Source organism: Panicum virgatum, chromosome 9K, assembly GCF_016808335.1.
Source record: "Panicum virgatum strain AP13 chromosome 9K, P.virgatum_v5, whole genome shotgun sequence".
Taxonomy (NCBI): Eukaryota; Viridiplantae; Streptophyta; class Magnoliopsida; order Poales; family Poaceae; genus Panicum; species Panicum virgatum.
In genome coordinates, this window is record NC_053144.1 from 56,926,496 (window position 1) to 56,942,474 (window position 15,979).

The window sequence follows — 15,979 nt, forward strand, 5'->3', positions numbered from 1 at the left end:
ATTATCTTGATAGTTGCTTAGAGATAGTGTTTGTTAGTTGGGTTATTAGGGACGCTGCTGATTTAAGGGCCTGTTTGTTTGAGCTGCAGCTTTTGAGCTTTTCTGAAAAGTTGCGGCTGGCTTTTTGGTTCTGAAAATCCAACACTAGCTTTTAGAAGATGTGTTTAGCTTTCTGAGCTAAAAAAGCTAAAACTGAGCTTTTCAGCTTTCCATATAAACTCAGCTTTTTTGGCCTTCCAGCTTTCTAGAAGCTGCACAAGAAGTTCGTTGTTTGTTTGCGCTTCAAGTTTTTCACGGCGAGAAGCTGCCAGGAAGCTCAAACTGTAGGAGGAAAATGATGGCTTGTATTCCTCCAACCCTAGAAGGGTGGGTATATGTAATACCTATACATGGGCCTCTAGATGGGCCTCTATACACATGGGCTCAATATACTCCAACACCCCCCCCCCCCCCCCGCAGTCCGAACTACCGGCGCAGCGGTGTTCAAGACTGGACAACAAGAAAGCTAACAACCCCCGCAGTCTGAACAACCGACGCAGCGGTGTTCAAGACTGGACAAAAAGAGAGTACAAAGGGAAAATACCCCCCCCCCCCGCAGCCACAACTAGCCACCGGCTACGTTGAGGCTGGAGCGAAACTCCGAGAAGGTCGACGAGGGCAGTCCCTTGGTGAAGATGTCAGCAAACTGGGAGGTAGTCGGGACATGGAGTACCCGAACATCGCCGATGGCGACTCTGTCGCGCACGAAGTGTAGGTCGATCTCCACGTGCTTCGTCCGCTGATGCTGGACGGGGTTGGTGGAGAGATACACGGCGCTGACGTTGTCGCAGTAGACGAGCGTGCTCTTGGCGAGCGGGCTATGGAGCTCCGCCAAGAGCTGTCGTAGCCAGGACGCCTCCGCCACGCCGTTAGCGACAGCACGGTACTCCGCCTCGGCACTGGAGCGGGAGACAACCGGCTGCCGCTGGACGACCAGGAGACCAGGTTGCCGCCCAGGAAGACGGCGTAGCCGGAGGTGGAGCGACGAGTGTCCGGGTAGCCGGCCCAGTCAGCGTCAGTGTAGACCACCAGCTCAGCAGAGGTCGAGCGGTGAAGTAACAGGCCGAGGTCCACAGGTCACAGTGAACAAGATCAAATGCATGCGTCGCATGCGAAGAAGAAGAAAAAGGGAGCCGAACATGACGACCGAGCTGGCACGCATGGCAGAGGGGCTCAGCAGGGGCCCTAGTACTAGGAACATCGGTATTACGACTGAGCAGAGCCAGAACGTCGCGGCCAGGGTGACCAAGACGGCGGTGCCAGGTGGTGGAAGACGGCGTCGCGGCAAAAGCGGCAGGCCAAGACGGCCAGGCCGAAGAAGAAGGCGAGAGTGGTGCAGCGGAAGAAGGAAGGCGAAGGGTGTAAAAGGGCCACGTGCTGTCACAGCGGAGTAGCGGACGCCGGGAGGCCGAATCCTTTACAGTGAGGTCAGAAGAATCAAACTCGATGGAACAAGAATTGTCAGCTGTAAACTGACGAATGGAAAGAAGGTTATGAACCATCTGAGGAGCAACAAGGACATTGGGAAGACGAAAGGAGCCAGGAGCAGAACCCACGGCGGTGACTGGAAGGCAAGACCCGTCACCAACCATGATGGAAGAAGGACAAGAGGGGTGTGTGGGTCGGACAGAAGAGAGGATACCGGCATGTGGGGTGGTGTGGAAGGAGGCACCCGAGTCGGCGATCCACTCAGTGCTGACCGGCGGCGTCCGCCCCATGGCGCTGAAGGACGGCGCCAGTGCGGCCTGGTTCCATCCCCCAGGCCAGGTCGGCTGCTGGCTGGGTGGAGCGGGGGGGGGGGTCCAGAACGGCTCGGACAGGGGGGCAGCAGCGGCGAGCATGGCCGCCGGCTGGGGCTGAGGACGAGAGGGCCCCCCGGACCCTGAACCGGCCACATCGGGATGCACCCTGGCCATGGGGCGCTGAAGGATGGCCAGGGCGTACCTCCAGGGCGAGGAGCAGAAGTGGTAGCCGCAGTCGGGTTCGGAGTGCCCCGAGCACCACCACCAGGAGCCGGAGTAGGGTGGATACTTGGGGCCACGGGGAAAGTGGATCCGGCGGCCGGGTTGGCGGCGGCGCCCTGGGGCAGCCACGCGCCGAGGGCGGCGGCGTGCGCGGCGTGCGCGGCGGCGGCCCGCGCGGCCTGCGCGACGGCCTGCGCGGCGTGCGCCCGCGCGGCGAGCGCGGCGGGCGCGATGGCGGCCTGCGCGGCGTGCGCGGCATCCGTAAACTCTGGACTCGGTCAGCGAACCGCAACGGCCTGCTCTATGGCAGCAAGCGCGTCGAGCTCGCGTCGCAGGGCACGCCAGGCCGCAGCGGCAGGGGCCGCGGCAATCGCAGGAGCAGGGGTGGCGTCGGCGGTGTCCAGGGGCCACGGCCGCGCCAGGTGCGTCGCCGGCGGCGGCACCTGCAGCACCGGCTGCAGGGGGCAGCGGGCGGCGGCGCCAGAGGCTCCAGTGCGGGGTGCAGGGCCGGGAGCGGCAGCAGCCAGCACGACCGCACCACCCGCGCCCCCACCTTCGGGGGCAGAGGAGGCCGGGGCGTACAGCAGGGTGCGGGGTGCAGGGCCAGGAGCGGCAGCAGCCAGCACGACCGCACCACCCGCCCCCCCAACCTCTGGCGGCATGCAGGGCCAATTCGGCCGGAAGGGAGGCGGAGGGGGGCGCGCCTTGGTCGCCCTGGATCGCGGCGCCAGGAGCAGGGGAATAGAGGGGGAAGGTGGCGCCAGCCGCGACAACAGGGCCCACGGAGGCGCCCGCGCCTGCCGTGCCCGTGGCGGGGGCAGCGGCGGCGACGGCGGCGGCGGCCCCGCTGGCGACCCCAGGAGCAGGAGCAAGGGCGACGAGGGCCGCGGCGTAGGGAGGCCGCGCCGAGCCGGCGGCGCCCTGGACACCCTGGATCCAGGCGCCAGGGGCAGGGGAGCCGGGAGCAGAGGAAAGGGGGAGGAAGGAGGAGAGCGGCAGCGCCGGCGGCCGGCCGGCCATGGAGGCGGCGGCGGCGACGGCAGCCGGCGGAGCAGCGCGCCATGGGGCGGCGGCGACGGCAAATCTAGCGGCCGGCGGAGCAGAGGACCCGGCGCCGGAGGCTGAGCAGAGCAGGGGAGGGAAGGAGGAGAGGGATGGGGGCGGCGGCGCCGGCTGCCGTCCGGCCATGTCGCCGGCGGCGGCGGCGGCTGCGCCGGCGTGGATGGGAGGAAGAGAGGAGAGAGGGAAAAAAACCCTAGGCAAATGATACCATGTAGGAGGAAAATGATGGCTTGTATTCCTCCAACCCTAGAAGGATGGGTATATGTAATACCTATACATGGGCCTCTATACACTTGGGCTCAATATACTCCAACACAAACAAACAGGCCCTCAGAGGAAGCTGTAGGAGTGCCGCGTGCACTATTTGGTTAGGCTATGAGTAATCAAAGCAGAGTTCCAAATATTCCCTCACGTTTTCCATTAGCCTTGCGTCTCCCATGCCTGAGTTCCCTTCTTCCTCTTTCAATAGGGCTACCACCAAGGCGTCACTGTCCAGATCCTCTCCAACAGTTGTTTACCCTTTAAACCCAATCCATATCATCTACTCTAATTAATTTCTTAAGAGTCATTGATCGAAGGCTAAACATGGTCGTTTCACACACACCACAATTATCCGCAAGTCTAAATCAAAGTCATTGATTGAAGGGTAGACATGGTCATTTCACACACCACCATTATGTGCCAAAGTTTAAATCTACTGATATTTTGCATTGGAGGGAGCATATGTTTCGAAAATGTATCCCAAATAATGCCATCATGAGAGGATACTAATAAAGTATGTCAGAGCAGGTGACCTACCATGGACACTAATATGGCCATATATTAAGATGATATCAGGTTTAAATTGTAGGAGGGGTAAAGAAAGGTTAACTTTGGAAAGTGAACACAGCTACATGATTAACTCTTGAGATTCAATTCAGAACTCTGAAGGTCTAAAGGATCGACAGGACACGCGGGACCCCCAACTTAACCCGAGTCATCTCGGCTTTTAGGGAAGAAGCACAGCAGTGGTCAGTAGCAGGGGCTCGAGGGGTGTCTTATCTCCTTGCCCTGGCTCCTACCTCCTAGTTCTTTTGGGTCTAGGGTCTTGTGGTCTGGTCCTGCCTTAGTTTACTAGAGAGACAGCTTAGAGTGTTTTCTTTTCTTAGGGTGAGTTACAGACCCTTCAATCCTGTAACAGTTTTGTTTTGGGGGCTCTTTACCCACCTTTTATTCTTCTTAATATATTGATGTGCAGTTCTCCTGCGTGTTCAAGAAAAAAAAGATTCAATTCAGAACGAAACACTTACAGAGACACAGGCAAACCAGCAGCAGCCAGATTTGCATCCACCTTAATCCTATCAGCGCTGGATGCAACAGCAACCTTAAGACCGGCATTTTTGCACTGTGTAGACAAAGCAGGCCTTTTAGTTTTACTACTTATTAGACTAAAAAATATTTTAACTAATTTTGCTGCAAATACCTCCATGATGAGCTCCAATGCCCCAGGAAAACCAATGCCAGAATTTGGCTTTGCATACTGCAGACGAAAACAAAGCTTTTAACTACGCTGTGATCCAATACCGATAAAAAAAATGATAAAAGAGGTTGCACTGACAATCTAACCTTGTCAAGATATATCTCAAAAAATCTCTTTTTGGCAATTTCAGGATTGAAATCTTTTACTCCTTTTACTCTTGCGACACCTCCAAGGAAATTCGCCTCACCTAAGTCAATATATCCACATTGAGAGCACAATACCAAAAAAATCTGAATGTTTGGATATATGTTTTTCCCAAACACACAGGAGAGGTTCAGGTATATTTTTGTACTTCTAAGAGTCCGCGATAATGTGATGGGATGGGTGGACAATGGGATTTCTTTTTTTTTTGGTAGGATCATCCGACTATGGAAAGGTAGTTAAAGGCATGACAGCTCATGATGACTACTATTATCGACATGCCACAAACTAGCAACCACCAACACTACTACCTAGGATCGGAGGCAATGCTGGGTATCAGCATAACCAAATTATTGAACTTAGTATTAATTAACTTGGGAGCTGCAAAACTTTTAGTATTATTCAACTTGGGAGCTGCAGAACTTTTAGTATTATTCAACTTGGGAGCTGCAGAACTTTCTAGGACTCAAACATTAGGATGTAATTCTTCTGATGCAAGCATGTGATCATAAACGTGGTGGGCTGTAACGAGCATTCTGATACACCAATCTGTTTAGAGTTGCTAAATAGTTTGGACGGGCGCATTGAGCTAGGAGACATTCTATTTACGGTAGTATCACGACAGTGCTGTGCAGGAGCATTCCAGTCAAGCAGCACACACAAAGCACGGAAATATAGGGGACGCGAGCATAGGATGCTACTGTCGCAAGTCGCGGGTAGTCCCAGTAAGGGAGGAAACAATGCACGGGCGCTATTGGCGGACACCCATTGATTGTAGGACTCCGCAGATAGTCAACACTTACCAGTGCCCATGAAGGGGACGAAATCATCCACGGTGACCTCGACGCCCATCTCCGCGAAGACGTCGACGCCAGCCTGCCGCGAGGGCTCCTCGCTGTTGCAGAGCACGCCGTCCATGTCGAAGAGCACAGCGGAGACCTTCCCCCAGGCAGGCCCCTCCGCCACCTCCGTCCGCGGAGAAGATGGGGACGGCGGGGAGGCGGCTGCGGCGGCGATGACGACACCGCGCCGCCCGCGTCGCTGGAGCTGCATAGCCGCCGATAGGGGCTTCGGGAGGAGGAGCGGGCGGGGAGGCGGCGCCTGGGAGGAGGGAGGGTAGTGGCGGGACGCGAGGAGGCGGTGGAGGCTTCCCGAGGAAGGCGCGAGGTGCCGCGCCATGGCTGCTGCTTGGCTTTGGGTGGGGCTCGCCGCGGTCGGGAGCGAGCGGTATCGGCGCGGCGGGGCGGCGGGTCGTGGGCGATGGTTTTTGTGGAGGGACACGTCTCGTGGGCTCTCGTGGCTGCGCCGCCGCGCCGCACGAGTGGAGCGGATGAGTGGACCCGTGGACGCGGTGCGCTGCAGCTCTGCTGCTCGCGCTTGTCCAGTGGCGGACACGTTGGCCCCGTGTGTTGCCTTATCTAGCCGTGATCAACTCCAATCACACAAAAGAAAGACGTTCCAGGTGAAATCACAAATGCGACCGACCGACTGGCAATAAACAAATATGCCCAAAAGTTGGGAAAATGGGATGGAAAATAGAGCGAGACCATCGGCAGTGGAAGGAATATGCTCCAGCGATGTTCGTCTAGAAGTTTCATGCCTGCATATGGTATCTCCGTTATTTGGGTTAACTGATAGCTACTCCACTCTTAAACAAAAAACTGATAGCTACTCCATGTTTTTCTAATGGGAAAAAAGTGGTCATAGCATCAAAATATTGTGGAGTTCAATAAAATTGAATTTTTTATTTTATGATTTTTTAATGATTTACTGTGTTTTTTCAAAGATTCAACCGAAGTACACATAAAAGAAAAACATCCAGAGAGATTATGTGTCCAGTTTTAAAGAGATGAGGGAGCAATTATGTCCGATTTTGTAGTTGAATGAGGAAAAACAGACTTTTACGATAAATGAGGGAGGTAAAGAGGACCTTTCCCATTTTATTATAATGTTTTTATAATTCACCAGCTAGGTAGGAGTAAGTGACAATTCATAGAGATTTTATTGAAAGGTCTCAAAAGAACTTTTAGCCTTTAAAAGGTTTTGCCGCGCTGCTATAATAAGGTTTCTACTCATAAAAAACTACACTAGAGGAATGCAATAGGAGAGAAAAGTGCTCTTCACCAAATCACCAGCGGCCTCATTCTCTCAGTTTTAATTTTTTGGGGTGTTATGGTGCTCTAATTGGATTTGATTATGTGTCTCATGAGGGATGTAACAAACTTGTAAGTTTGGGTTGTTTGTGCGCTTGTGTTTAGCGGTGTGAGTAGACCAAAGTTCATGCACCAATACTACCGTGCACATTGTGAGGAGCTGCTCAGGCGCTCATTTCACAAACATCTGCAGCTCCCTTGTTCCTCATTGCTTAATTGTCTCTGTAAACGTTTCAGCTTTAGGGAATGTATTCCCCCATTTCAAAAAGTAGAGGTGCAAATTCGTGACCTTAGATGTACCTCCAACCTTTTTAGTTCAAATATTTATGCTATTTTTCTAAAATAAGGATCATATTTTGGAGAAGTAATACAAATATTTGAATTAAGGAGGATAAGTGTCATCAATTTACACCCCTACCAAAAAAATGCACTCTCGCTTCCCGAGGAGTCAAATAATTTGAAATTTGATCAAGTTTCTATAAAATAATATTAACATTTATGTTACATAATAAGTGTATCATTATATTAATTATGTAATATATTTTTATGCTAAATCTTTTTTTTTGAACGAACGGCACTCGACGAGTGCGTTTCTATTGATATTACTAAATCTATTTGGACATATAGATGTTAGTATTTTTAAAAAACTTGATAAAAGTTTTGAATTCTTGGGTAAAGAGAGTTGCATTCTTTCTGAAATAGGAGTATATACTTATTTAACAAAAATTGGTTCCATAAAGAATTGCGTCTAATTGCCTGAGTTAAGGTCTATTCGTTTTCAGGTAGGCTGAAGACGGCCAAAAGCGATCCTGCCCTTCCAAGGTAGCTACTACCCCTCTCTCTCTCTTCTCCCACCGGAAAACCATTGTTAACGAGGGGTAAAGATGTCATTTGTATACCCCTTGGCTAAACTTTAGTAGTTTAGTTCATGGAAACAAATAATAATAATAATAATAATAATAATAATAATAATAATAATAATAATAATAATAATAATAGGGACTGAAGTTTAGCCGTCCTGTCTAATATTTAAACAGATTTTAAGTCTAACTTGTCTCCGTGTTTTTCCGATGAGCATGGATATACAAACAAGCCTCGTGGTCCTCAAGAGTCGAGAAACACAGGGCCTGCAACAGAAAAAAGGGCAAGTAAACGGATCGCAACCACCCTCTTGAGCTCTTCGCGACCAGGCCTTCAACAAAAAGTTAAGAAAAAGGATCCAAGGAAGTTAGACACAGCCTTACAAGGTTTCATAAAGGTTCATATGACACGACACTGTATTATAGAAGATTCAGGAGTGTGTAAAAATAATAATCAAATCTGCTTCCAATCCAAGTTTATCTTTCAACAGTATCTCAAATGTGCTGCCTTGTCAGGGAGCTGGAACTCAGACTGTGACAGTAGTTACATTTGAACTACTTTCCCTTAAAGAAAAATGAACGGCTGGCTTTCACCGAGAAGTGAGAATCTTTCTGATTTTTCCGTTGAGAAAGAGCCTCATCAATTCGAACAAGAAAAGGAGAGACTCCAATTGAAAACACCTGAATGGGCAGCATCGAGGCAATCTTTTCAATATTCTCATCAGGGGGGCAGGTATACAATACACGCACGCCTCAAGGTCCGCGTGAACCAACCACAGACAAATCACATCCCATCTCTCGGTGTCACCAACCAAACCAAGGAAGAGATTCGCAAAAAAAAAAACAACGCACAATGCTCTGCCTCTGCAAGCAGTTGAGAGTTTTCAGAGAGCGATGCCTTCCAAGTCGACCAAGAGCACTCTGGCGAGCGCCTCGATCCCCACGCCTTCGTCGCCGTCCCCTCCGCCGGCGACACGGATCATGGCGCGCACCTCCTCGTCCGCCGCGGGCATCCCGGCCCACGCGAGGTACGCCTTGAGGTCCTCGAACCCGACCTTGCCGTCCCCGTCCCGGTCCATGAGCCGGAACGCGTCCTCCATCGCGGACCGCCCCGCGGCGCCCCCCGCGCGGGCGGCCAGCAGGCGCTCGAACTCGTCGTACTGCACGAAGCCGTCGCGGTCGGCGTCCGCGGCCGCGATCATGGCCGCGAGGTCGTCGTCGTCGAACCGCCCCCCGGCGGTGGCGTAGAAGGTCTTGAGGTCCTCCCGGCTGATGCGGCCGTCCCGGTCCGCGTCCAGCACGTCGAACGCCGGCCTCAGGTCGCCGCCGACGCCCGCGGCGGCGGAGAGGTCGAGGCCCAGGTACCTGCCCGTGGGACACATGGTCTCGTCCGCTGCGGCGCGAGGAGGCGGGGGTGCGGTGGGGGAGAAAGAAATCTCGGGAACAGTCCGCACTCTAGCTCCCTGGATCCAAAATGGCGCGCTGCTTTTGCGGAGGTCGCGGGCTAATCGCGGGTTGTGCTATTCCCAGCCGGAGGGGGGTGGCCGCGATTTATAGAGGCGGGGGGATGGAGTGTCCCGTCATCGAGGACGTTGCTCGCCGGGCCGCTCGCGGACCCGGTGCAGGAGCGGGCGGGCTCCATCACGCTGACGCCGTGGGCCCCGTCGCTCTTGCTGCTCCGGGGCCGTGAGTCCGGTGCAGGGACGAGCGGTGGACGAGGCGTTCGGGAGACGCTGACATGTCAACGCGGCCGGGAGACGCTCGTATTAATTGGTTGATGATTTGTTTGGTTGGCTTGACCGCGCGAGATCTCAGATCTGACGCGAGAGAGAGGGGGAGAAAGCTTGCGGCGCAAGGAGCTCTCGCTTTGACGTGGGGCAGGGGTCCCGCGGGGTTGGACCAGGCCAAACGGAAAGACGTGTAGGGTGACGTCATGAGGTCAGTCGTCTTCCGGCGCCGGGCCGCTTCGGCGTCGCATCGCTCTCCGGCTGAGATCTTCGGCTGAGATCTTCCGTGGCTTCAGGGGCGAAGCCAGACCACAAAACCACCGGGTCGGCACACTTAATCACTGGGATCATACGCATGATTGAATAGTATTGAACAGTAGTTTTCCATTGAATTTAGCAAATTCCATCGGTCCGGCGACCCCGGTGGCACAAGGCCCTCCGCCCCTGCGTGGCATCACCGAGTCAGTCGCGCACGGGCCATTGCAATTTCCCGAGACCGTTCCCGCTCGTTACCATGAGCTCGCTGCAGTTGCTTTCGGGGCGGGAAAACAGGAGCTGACCAGTGATCAACAGTAACAGCGAGTGCCAGCACATGTGTGTTTTTAGGTGCAAAAAGTTGCGTGGCTGGCAACATCGCCGTCTTACATTTAAAATACAGAAGCCGCATCATTTTATTTAGCCGAAATTCACTTTCTCTCTCTCTCTCTCTCTCTCTCTCTCTCTCTCTCTCTCTCTCTCTCTCTCTCTCTCTCTCTCAAGCCTCGACGCAATTTAGCTGTTGGTTTCTTCTAGTCCGAACACCATGGGTTCCCACTACCCATCATTTGTCCATTTTGGACTTCGGTCAGTGTTGGCATGCGGAATGGCAATGAAGTTCACATTCCCAATCCCAAATTCTGTGGACCCTCGAGGTGGAATATGATGCTCCTACACCGATGGTAGAGGTTCACGCTGGTCGCTGGGGAATCCGTTAGCGTCAGATGCTCAGCTCTCAGCAGGTCACGATTACTACTCCGAGAGAACAAGTCACATGTCCCGGCACGAACGGCGATTGCCCGGTGGCCGGCGCGCATATATGCCTGGACGAGAAGGACGCGACGTGGTCACTTGAGAGACGGATGAGTGAATGTGATCGATCCCGGGGCGACAAATGCTAGGACTGAGAGGAGATGACCACCGCCTACCGCTCACATGCCGTCCGCTACTCGACAAGCGTCAGACAGGTCCAAATAGATTCGGTGCGCGCCGGCACTCTCACGGCGTGGCTCGCCGTAGGACGGCGGTGGAGGTAGGACGACGTGTGTTCACATGTGGCAGGCAAAAAGCGTGACCGGACGTTACGTGAGCTGACTAGGGAGAGGGCCACTGGTACCTAGCAAGAGCGGCTTCTATTTGTATCGATCTAGGTCGAAGTCGATTCCAGAAATTGTGTTGCCGTATAGGGCTCGTTTGATGATCCAACGGAAACGTCCTCAACAAAATAGCCCAAGAGCGGAGGAGCGACAAATCAATCAATCGATCCCTGAAGAGCCCAGTCAAAATCTGGGCCTAGTTTCTGCGGGACCCGAACGTTAGCGGTTTTTTTATTTTTTTATTTTTTATTTCTGTTTTTTACAAAAATATATTTTCAAGTTGGAAATTTACAGAAATATACCTCGGCCGCCCCGCTGCCGGACGGCAGGGGCTAATCTGCAAAAAAAAGAAAAAAAATTGCTGACAGGTCCCTGGGAACCGGCCGCCCGGCAGCCGGCCTCCCAGGCCGCCCGGCTGGGGGCGGCCGGCCCCCTTATATAAAGGTGTTGGCTGCCCCTCCCCCCTCATTTGCCTTGCTAAAAATCCAGAAAAAAGAAAAAAGAGGGAGGGAGGGAGAGGAGGGGTGAGGGAGAGGCAAAGCGGCGAAGCCCTGTCGGATTTTCAAGCCGGCGATTTTAGGTAACTAAAATTTTCCACATTTTTTAAATAGATTATGTTGTAATTATTTTTTTGAAAACAGTAGATTACCAATCCGTTCAATTATTGTTAGGTGTAATTAGTGGTACATTTAGGTGCGATTAGTGGTACATTTAGGTGCATTCACTTATAGTGATTAGCGTTGATATAGTACATTAAGTGTTAGATTTAGTATTAGAAAATACTAGAAAATTGTTAGAGAAGTATTAGAAAATGCAAGATAATATTAGAAAATGTTAGAAAATTGTAGAAAATGTTAGAAAATTGTAGAAAATTATAAAAAATTGTAGAGAATGTTAGAAAATTGTAGAGAATGTTAGAAAATTATAAAAAAATTATAGAAACTATTTTGTTGAAACAGTAGATTAACAATCATTTTAATTATTATTAGGACTAATTAGTGGTACATTTAGGTGTAGTTAATTGTAGTGATTAGCGTTGATATAGTACATTAGCAATCTAATTAATTAATCTTAAAAATTGCAAGATAATATTAGAAAATTTCTAAAATGTTACAAAATATTAGAAATTATTATTAATGGTTAGAAAATCTTATAAATTATTTATGAAATATAAGGAAATATTAGAAATATTTAGATGTGTGTGATTGTATTATATTGTTTTAATCTTACGTGGTAGGTATGGCCGGGGTTACTCCTGCGTTGCTGGACCCAACAATAGACTCGGGTCACCGGTCCTTTCTTGCGAAGGTTCAGCACCAAGAACTAAACGTGCTGCGTCCACGTCCACCTGCAGAGTTGGTTGTTGTAGACCCACGATGGGTGCCCAGGTGATATGTCGTATATTTTTTGTTTTTATCCGTTATACATTTTGTTATATAATGTATTAACATTTGAGCACTGTATGATGCAGGCTGAGCGAGGCAGGTCTTCTCACAGTGGCTCGTCTTGCTGAGAGTGCTTTGGTGAAGCTAGACAGGTCTCTACTTTCAGCTCTCGTTAACAGATGGAGACCTGAGACACACACGTTCCACCTCCCTTGTGGGGAGATGGCACCGACCCTGCAGGACGTTGCGATGCTGCTTGGTCTTCCTATCACCGGAGACACTGTCGGGCCCCGCGTGGTACCTTCTACGTGGCTGGAGGATCTTGAGGAACGTTTTGCAGGTGTTGCCACCATGATTGATCCTAAAGATTTCAATGAGCACCCACAGTTGAAAGGCCCTTCCAAGTCATGGCTCCTACAGTTCCAGGTACAATTTCGTACAAAACGATGTGTTGATGTATTTGATGGCTTTGAAATAACTCATGTGTTTCTTATTCTCAATGTTCGTACTTCATTGCAGCCGGATCTGTTGGCAGCCGATGCTGATGACTACAGCGTGACTAGATCACTCGAGACATACCTGATGTGGTTATTTGGGTACATCCTGTTCAACAACTCACACGGGCACTGTGTGGATAGGGTGCTTCTGCCATACGCACAGGAGATCGCCGATGCAGATGAGGATGTCATACCCTTATATAGTTGGGGTTCAGTGGCTCTTGCATGCACATATCGTGGACTCTGCAAGGCATCACGGCAGAATGATAGGAATGCTGTCCTAACGGGGTGCCCAATTCTGCTACAGCTTTGGTCTTACGAGAGGATTGCGATCAGTCGTCCCATGATTGACCAGTCACCATACACGCCGGATTTGTACGGTGACATGGAGGACGACAGACCCACCATGGGGACTCTCTGGTACTCTCGACAGGTATGGGACCCGATAAAAATTTATATTTTATGTGTACTATGGTCATACATTGTTCCCTCAATACCTTTCTTATGAACACATAATTTTTATTTTTGCAGAAAACATGGGCACATGTACAGACCCGGCGGTCTTATCCTAAGTTTGTTGCCGAATTTGATCGATTGACCCCAGAAGACATTGTGTGGGAGCCATACAGTCCTTCGGCTATAGCCGCACGTGCACCGCTTGGGATATCTTCGGTGTGCACACAGGACCAGGTCCTATGGATGACTACTGCAGCTTTGGTGTACGACGTTGCAGTTGAGGCCCACTGCCCGGATAGAGTCATGAGGCAGTTCGGTCGATGCCAGTCTTTCCCTGTGTCTTCAGCGTTGGATCGTGTTCAGCGCCACGATCATAGGTAACAAAAATGTATGAGCACCCATGTACTAATAACGTGAAACTAATTTCTAATTAACGTGTAGTTTATCAAGGGCTGGGCATCCTTTCTCAACAATGTGGGTCACTCGATTACAACCATGGGTGGCTGCGTGGGATGATGCAGACGAGCAGTTGGTTGAGGATACCGGTCCACACACTGAGCCTTCGTTTCGGGCGTACCTGACCTGGTACGAACCGAAGCCTCGTTGTCGTTTGACGTATGTTGACATGCATCCACAGCCGCATGTTGCGATTTCGCAGGATCGCTATGCACGACACAGGGATGAGGCATTAGCTGGGGCGGTGAGTAAATGTTGACGGCATTTTCGATCTTTTAATATTTGTATACTAAGTTTTTTTTGTTGCAGTTCGAGGCATGCAGGCTGCTTGAATTAGATTGCTCACTGAATGTAATGAGGATTCATGGCGGGTCTACGATGAGTGTGCCGGCACAACTCGAGGCCTGGACCACTCAACGTGATAGAGCCTGAGGTATGCTTCAGGCCTTTGGTACGCGGACGGAGTACGAGGATTCCTACGGATCGTCGCAAGCATCGACGTCAGTTCCTTGTGGTTCCGCATGGCAGCAGCCTCCTGTAAGGATCACCGGGGTGTCCGACCCTAGAGGGGGAGGGGGTGAATAGGGTCGCTAATCGCTTTTTAACCTAGGGCTCAATCTAATTGCATAAGATAAACCTAACACGTCCTACACATGCTAGTTATGACTAAGGTTTATCTATGCTATCCTCTACTTACCCCAAAAGACTTGCAACCTATAGCCAATCCTAATCAAACTAACTAGGAAAGTAAAGATAAGCAAGAGAGAGTAAATGTGGAAACGTAATGCGGTAAGTAAAGCGGTAAGGAAGAGGATATGCAAACTCCCGTGAAGACACCAAGACACACGATTTAACGTGGTTCGGTTAGGACACCAAAGTCCCTCCCTACGTCCACGGCCACTTGTTCACAAAGAACAAGTATGATGCCGAGTCTCTTCGCTTGATCACCGTCTTGCCACGCCTCCAAGGCACCCGACAAGCAAAGGCTAAGTGACGCCAAGTCACAAAGACGAGGTCACCGCCACCGTCTATCTCGAAGCGTCACCACGGCACCGTCTTCACTATCTTGGAGCTTTAACACCAAGTAGGGGCCTCCTTCCCCGCACAAAGTGTCGTTGCCACTCCACACCAAGTCGGAGGGTCACACGACGAGTACACAAGGTGCTTGCCGCAGCAAGGCTTTCTCTCAAACTAGTTCTCTCAAGAACTAAGCCTAAACAAGCACTAAGCACTCTCACAAGTGTGCTTAAGCCTATATGATGTACAATGAAGCTCTATGGTGGTTGGAGATGATCTTTAACTCTTGTATACTTCCTTGAACTCCAGCACTCTCAAATGACCCGGCCTTGGGGGTATATATAGGCAGCACAAGCAAATATAGCTGTGGCAGAACCGCCTAAATTATCCCGGCTCAAGTGCGTAAACCATCACCATAAAGGCAATATTAGCTTAAACGCACTTCAAACGGAACAATTTTTGGTCTGTCGGGTAACGTCCCGATACAACCACCGATTCTCGGATCGAACAAGCATACCCCGCACGAAGGCGAGTTCAGAGATATTACAACCACAATTTTACAACTCAGGCATAATAACGATTACAAACCAGTTAAAAACATTATTACAAAGCCAACTTAAATAAAACAGTTATACAAGTTATGATTATAAGTTCAGAGTCTAAACAGCGGAAAAAGAAACACGATGACTACAACACGTCGCAAAAGTATACCAAGCTAGCCCAAGCATGGTATCACTCGTCATAGTCATTGCCGGCAGAAGACGTATCCCATTCTACGGACCAGCCAGGAGGCAATGAGCAAGGATACGTTAAGCTAGCGATCTGATCCTCAAAACTCATACCTGAAAAAGAGTTTCAATAGCAAGGCTGAGTATTCTAATACTCAGCAAGACTTAACCGACAACGGGTATAAGTAGCCCACTTTAACTAGACTATGCAAGGCTTTGTGAGGCTCTGGTTTTCCTTTTTGCTGAAAAGCAATAAAGAGTATGTCCTTACTTTCAAGTTTTAGCTTCAAGATTCTAGTTGATTAACCATTCTATGTAAGCATCTACTATCCAATCATGGTGGAACTTATAAGCAATCATCGAGATTAATAAGATTATTGTTGCTCTTATTACTCTGTGTGGCAAAGAGATCAAGCAGTCTCATTTCATCGTGAGAGGCGGACGATTCTGAATCGAAATTCAACCTTGCAAGGGTAACCTAGCACACACGTCTGGAATACCGTCGGGTCATTCCCAAACAACCGTTAACCTTTCTTTCCGGCTTGTGGATAGTGCCACTCTCCCCGACTACAGGGCTCCAAGGCCGAACCTTGTCCCTAGAAGTCGTAGTGTTGCGCAACATA

At 50.6% G+C, this 15,979-nt stretch overlaps 3 protein-coding genes across 8 annotated transcripts in view; 1 reads left to right on the plus strand and 2 right to left on the minus strand.

Annotated features, from left to right (window-relative positions):
• Window positions 1-6,035, minus strand: part of LOC120652589 (protein SUPPRESSOR OF QUENCHING 1, chloroplastic) — a 39,937-nt gene extending 33,902 nt beyond the window's left edge. For all 6 annotated transcript variants that reach the window (XM_039930459.1, XM_039930458.1, XM_039930457.1 and 3 more), the window contains exons 1-4: window positions 5,529-6,035; window positions 4,671-4,771; window positions 4,528-4,584; window positions 4,355-4,449 (exon numbers count right to left, since the gene is read on the minus strand). In XM_039930459.1, coding sequence (XP_039786393.1) covers window positions 4,355-4,449; window positions 4,528-4,584; window positions 4,671-4,771; window positions 5,529-5,904 — 629 coding nt within the window. In that variant the 5' untranslated portion in view covers window positions 5,905-6,035. The remainder of the gene's footprint in view (window positions 1-4,354; window positions 4,450-4,527; window positions 4,585-4,670; window positions 4,772-5,528) is intronic.
• A 2,374-nt stretch (window positions 6,036-8,409) lies between these two features.
• LOC120652590 (calcium-binding protein CP1-like) lies at window positions 8,410-9,277 on the minus strand. Its single transcript, XM_039930460.1, has one exon. It carries the CDS (start codon window positions 9,118-9,120, stop codon window positions 8,623-8,625), a length of 498 nt encoding a protein of 165 aa, XP_039786394.1. The 5' UTR covers window positions 9,121-9,277; the 3' UTR covers window positions 8,410-8,622.
• A 3,276-nt stretch (window positions 9,278-12,553) lies between these two features.
• On the plus strand, window positions 12,554-13,585 carry LOC120648162 (serine/threonine-protein phosphatase 7 long form homolog). The gene is made up of 3 exons (XM_039924905.1): window positions 12,554-12,628; window positions 12,722-13,132; window positions 13,231-13,585. Exons 1-3 carry the CDS (start codon window positions 12,554-12,556, stop codon window positions 13,534-13,536), a joined length of 792 nt encoding a protein of 263 aa, XP_039780839.1. The 3' UTR covers window positions 13,537-13,585.
• Window positions 13,586-15,979: the final 2,394 nt, after the last annotated feature.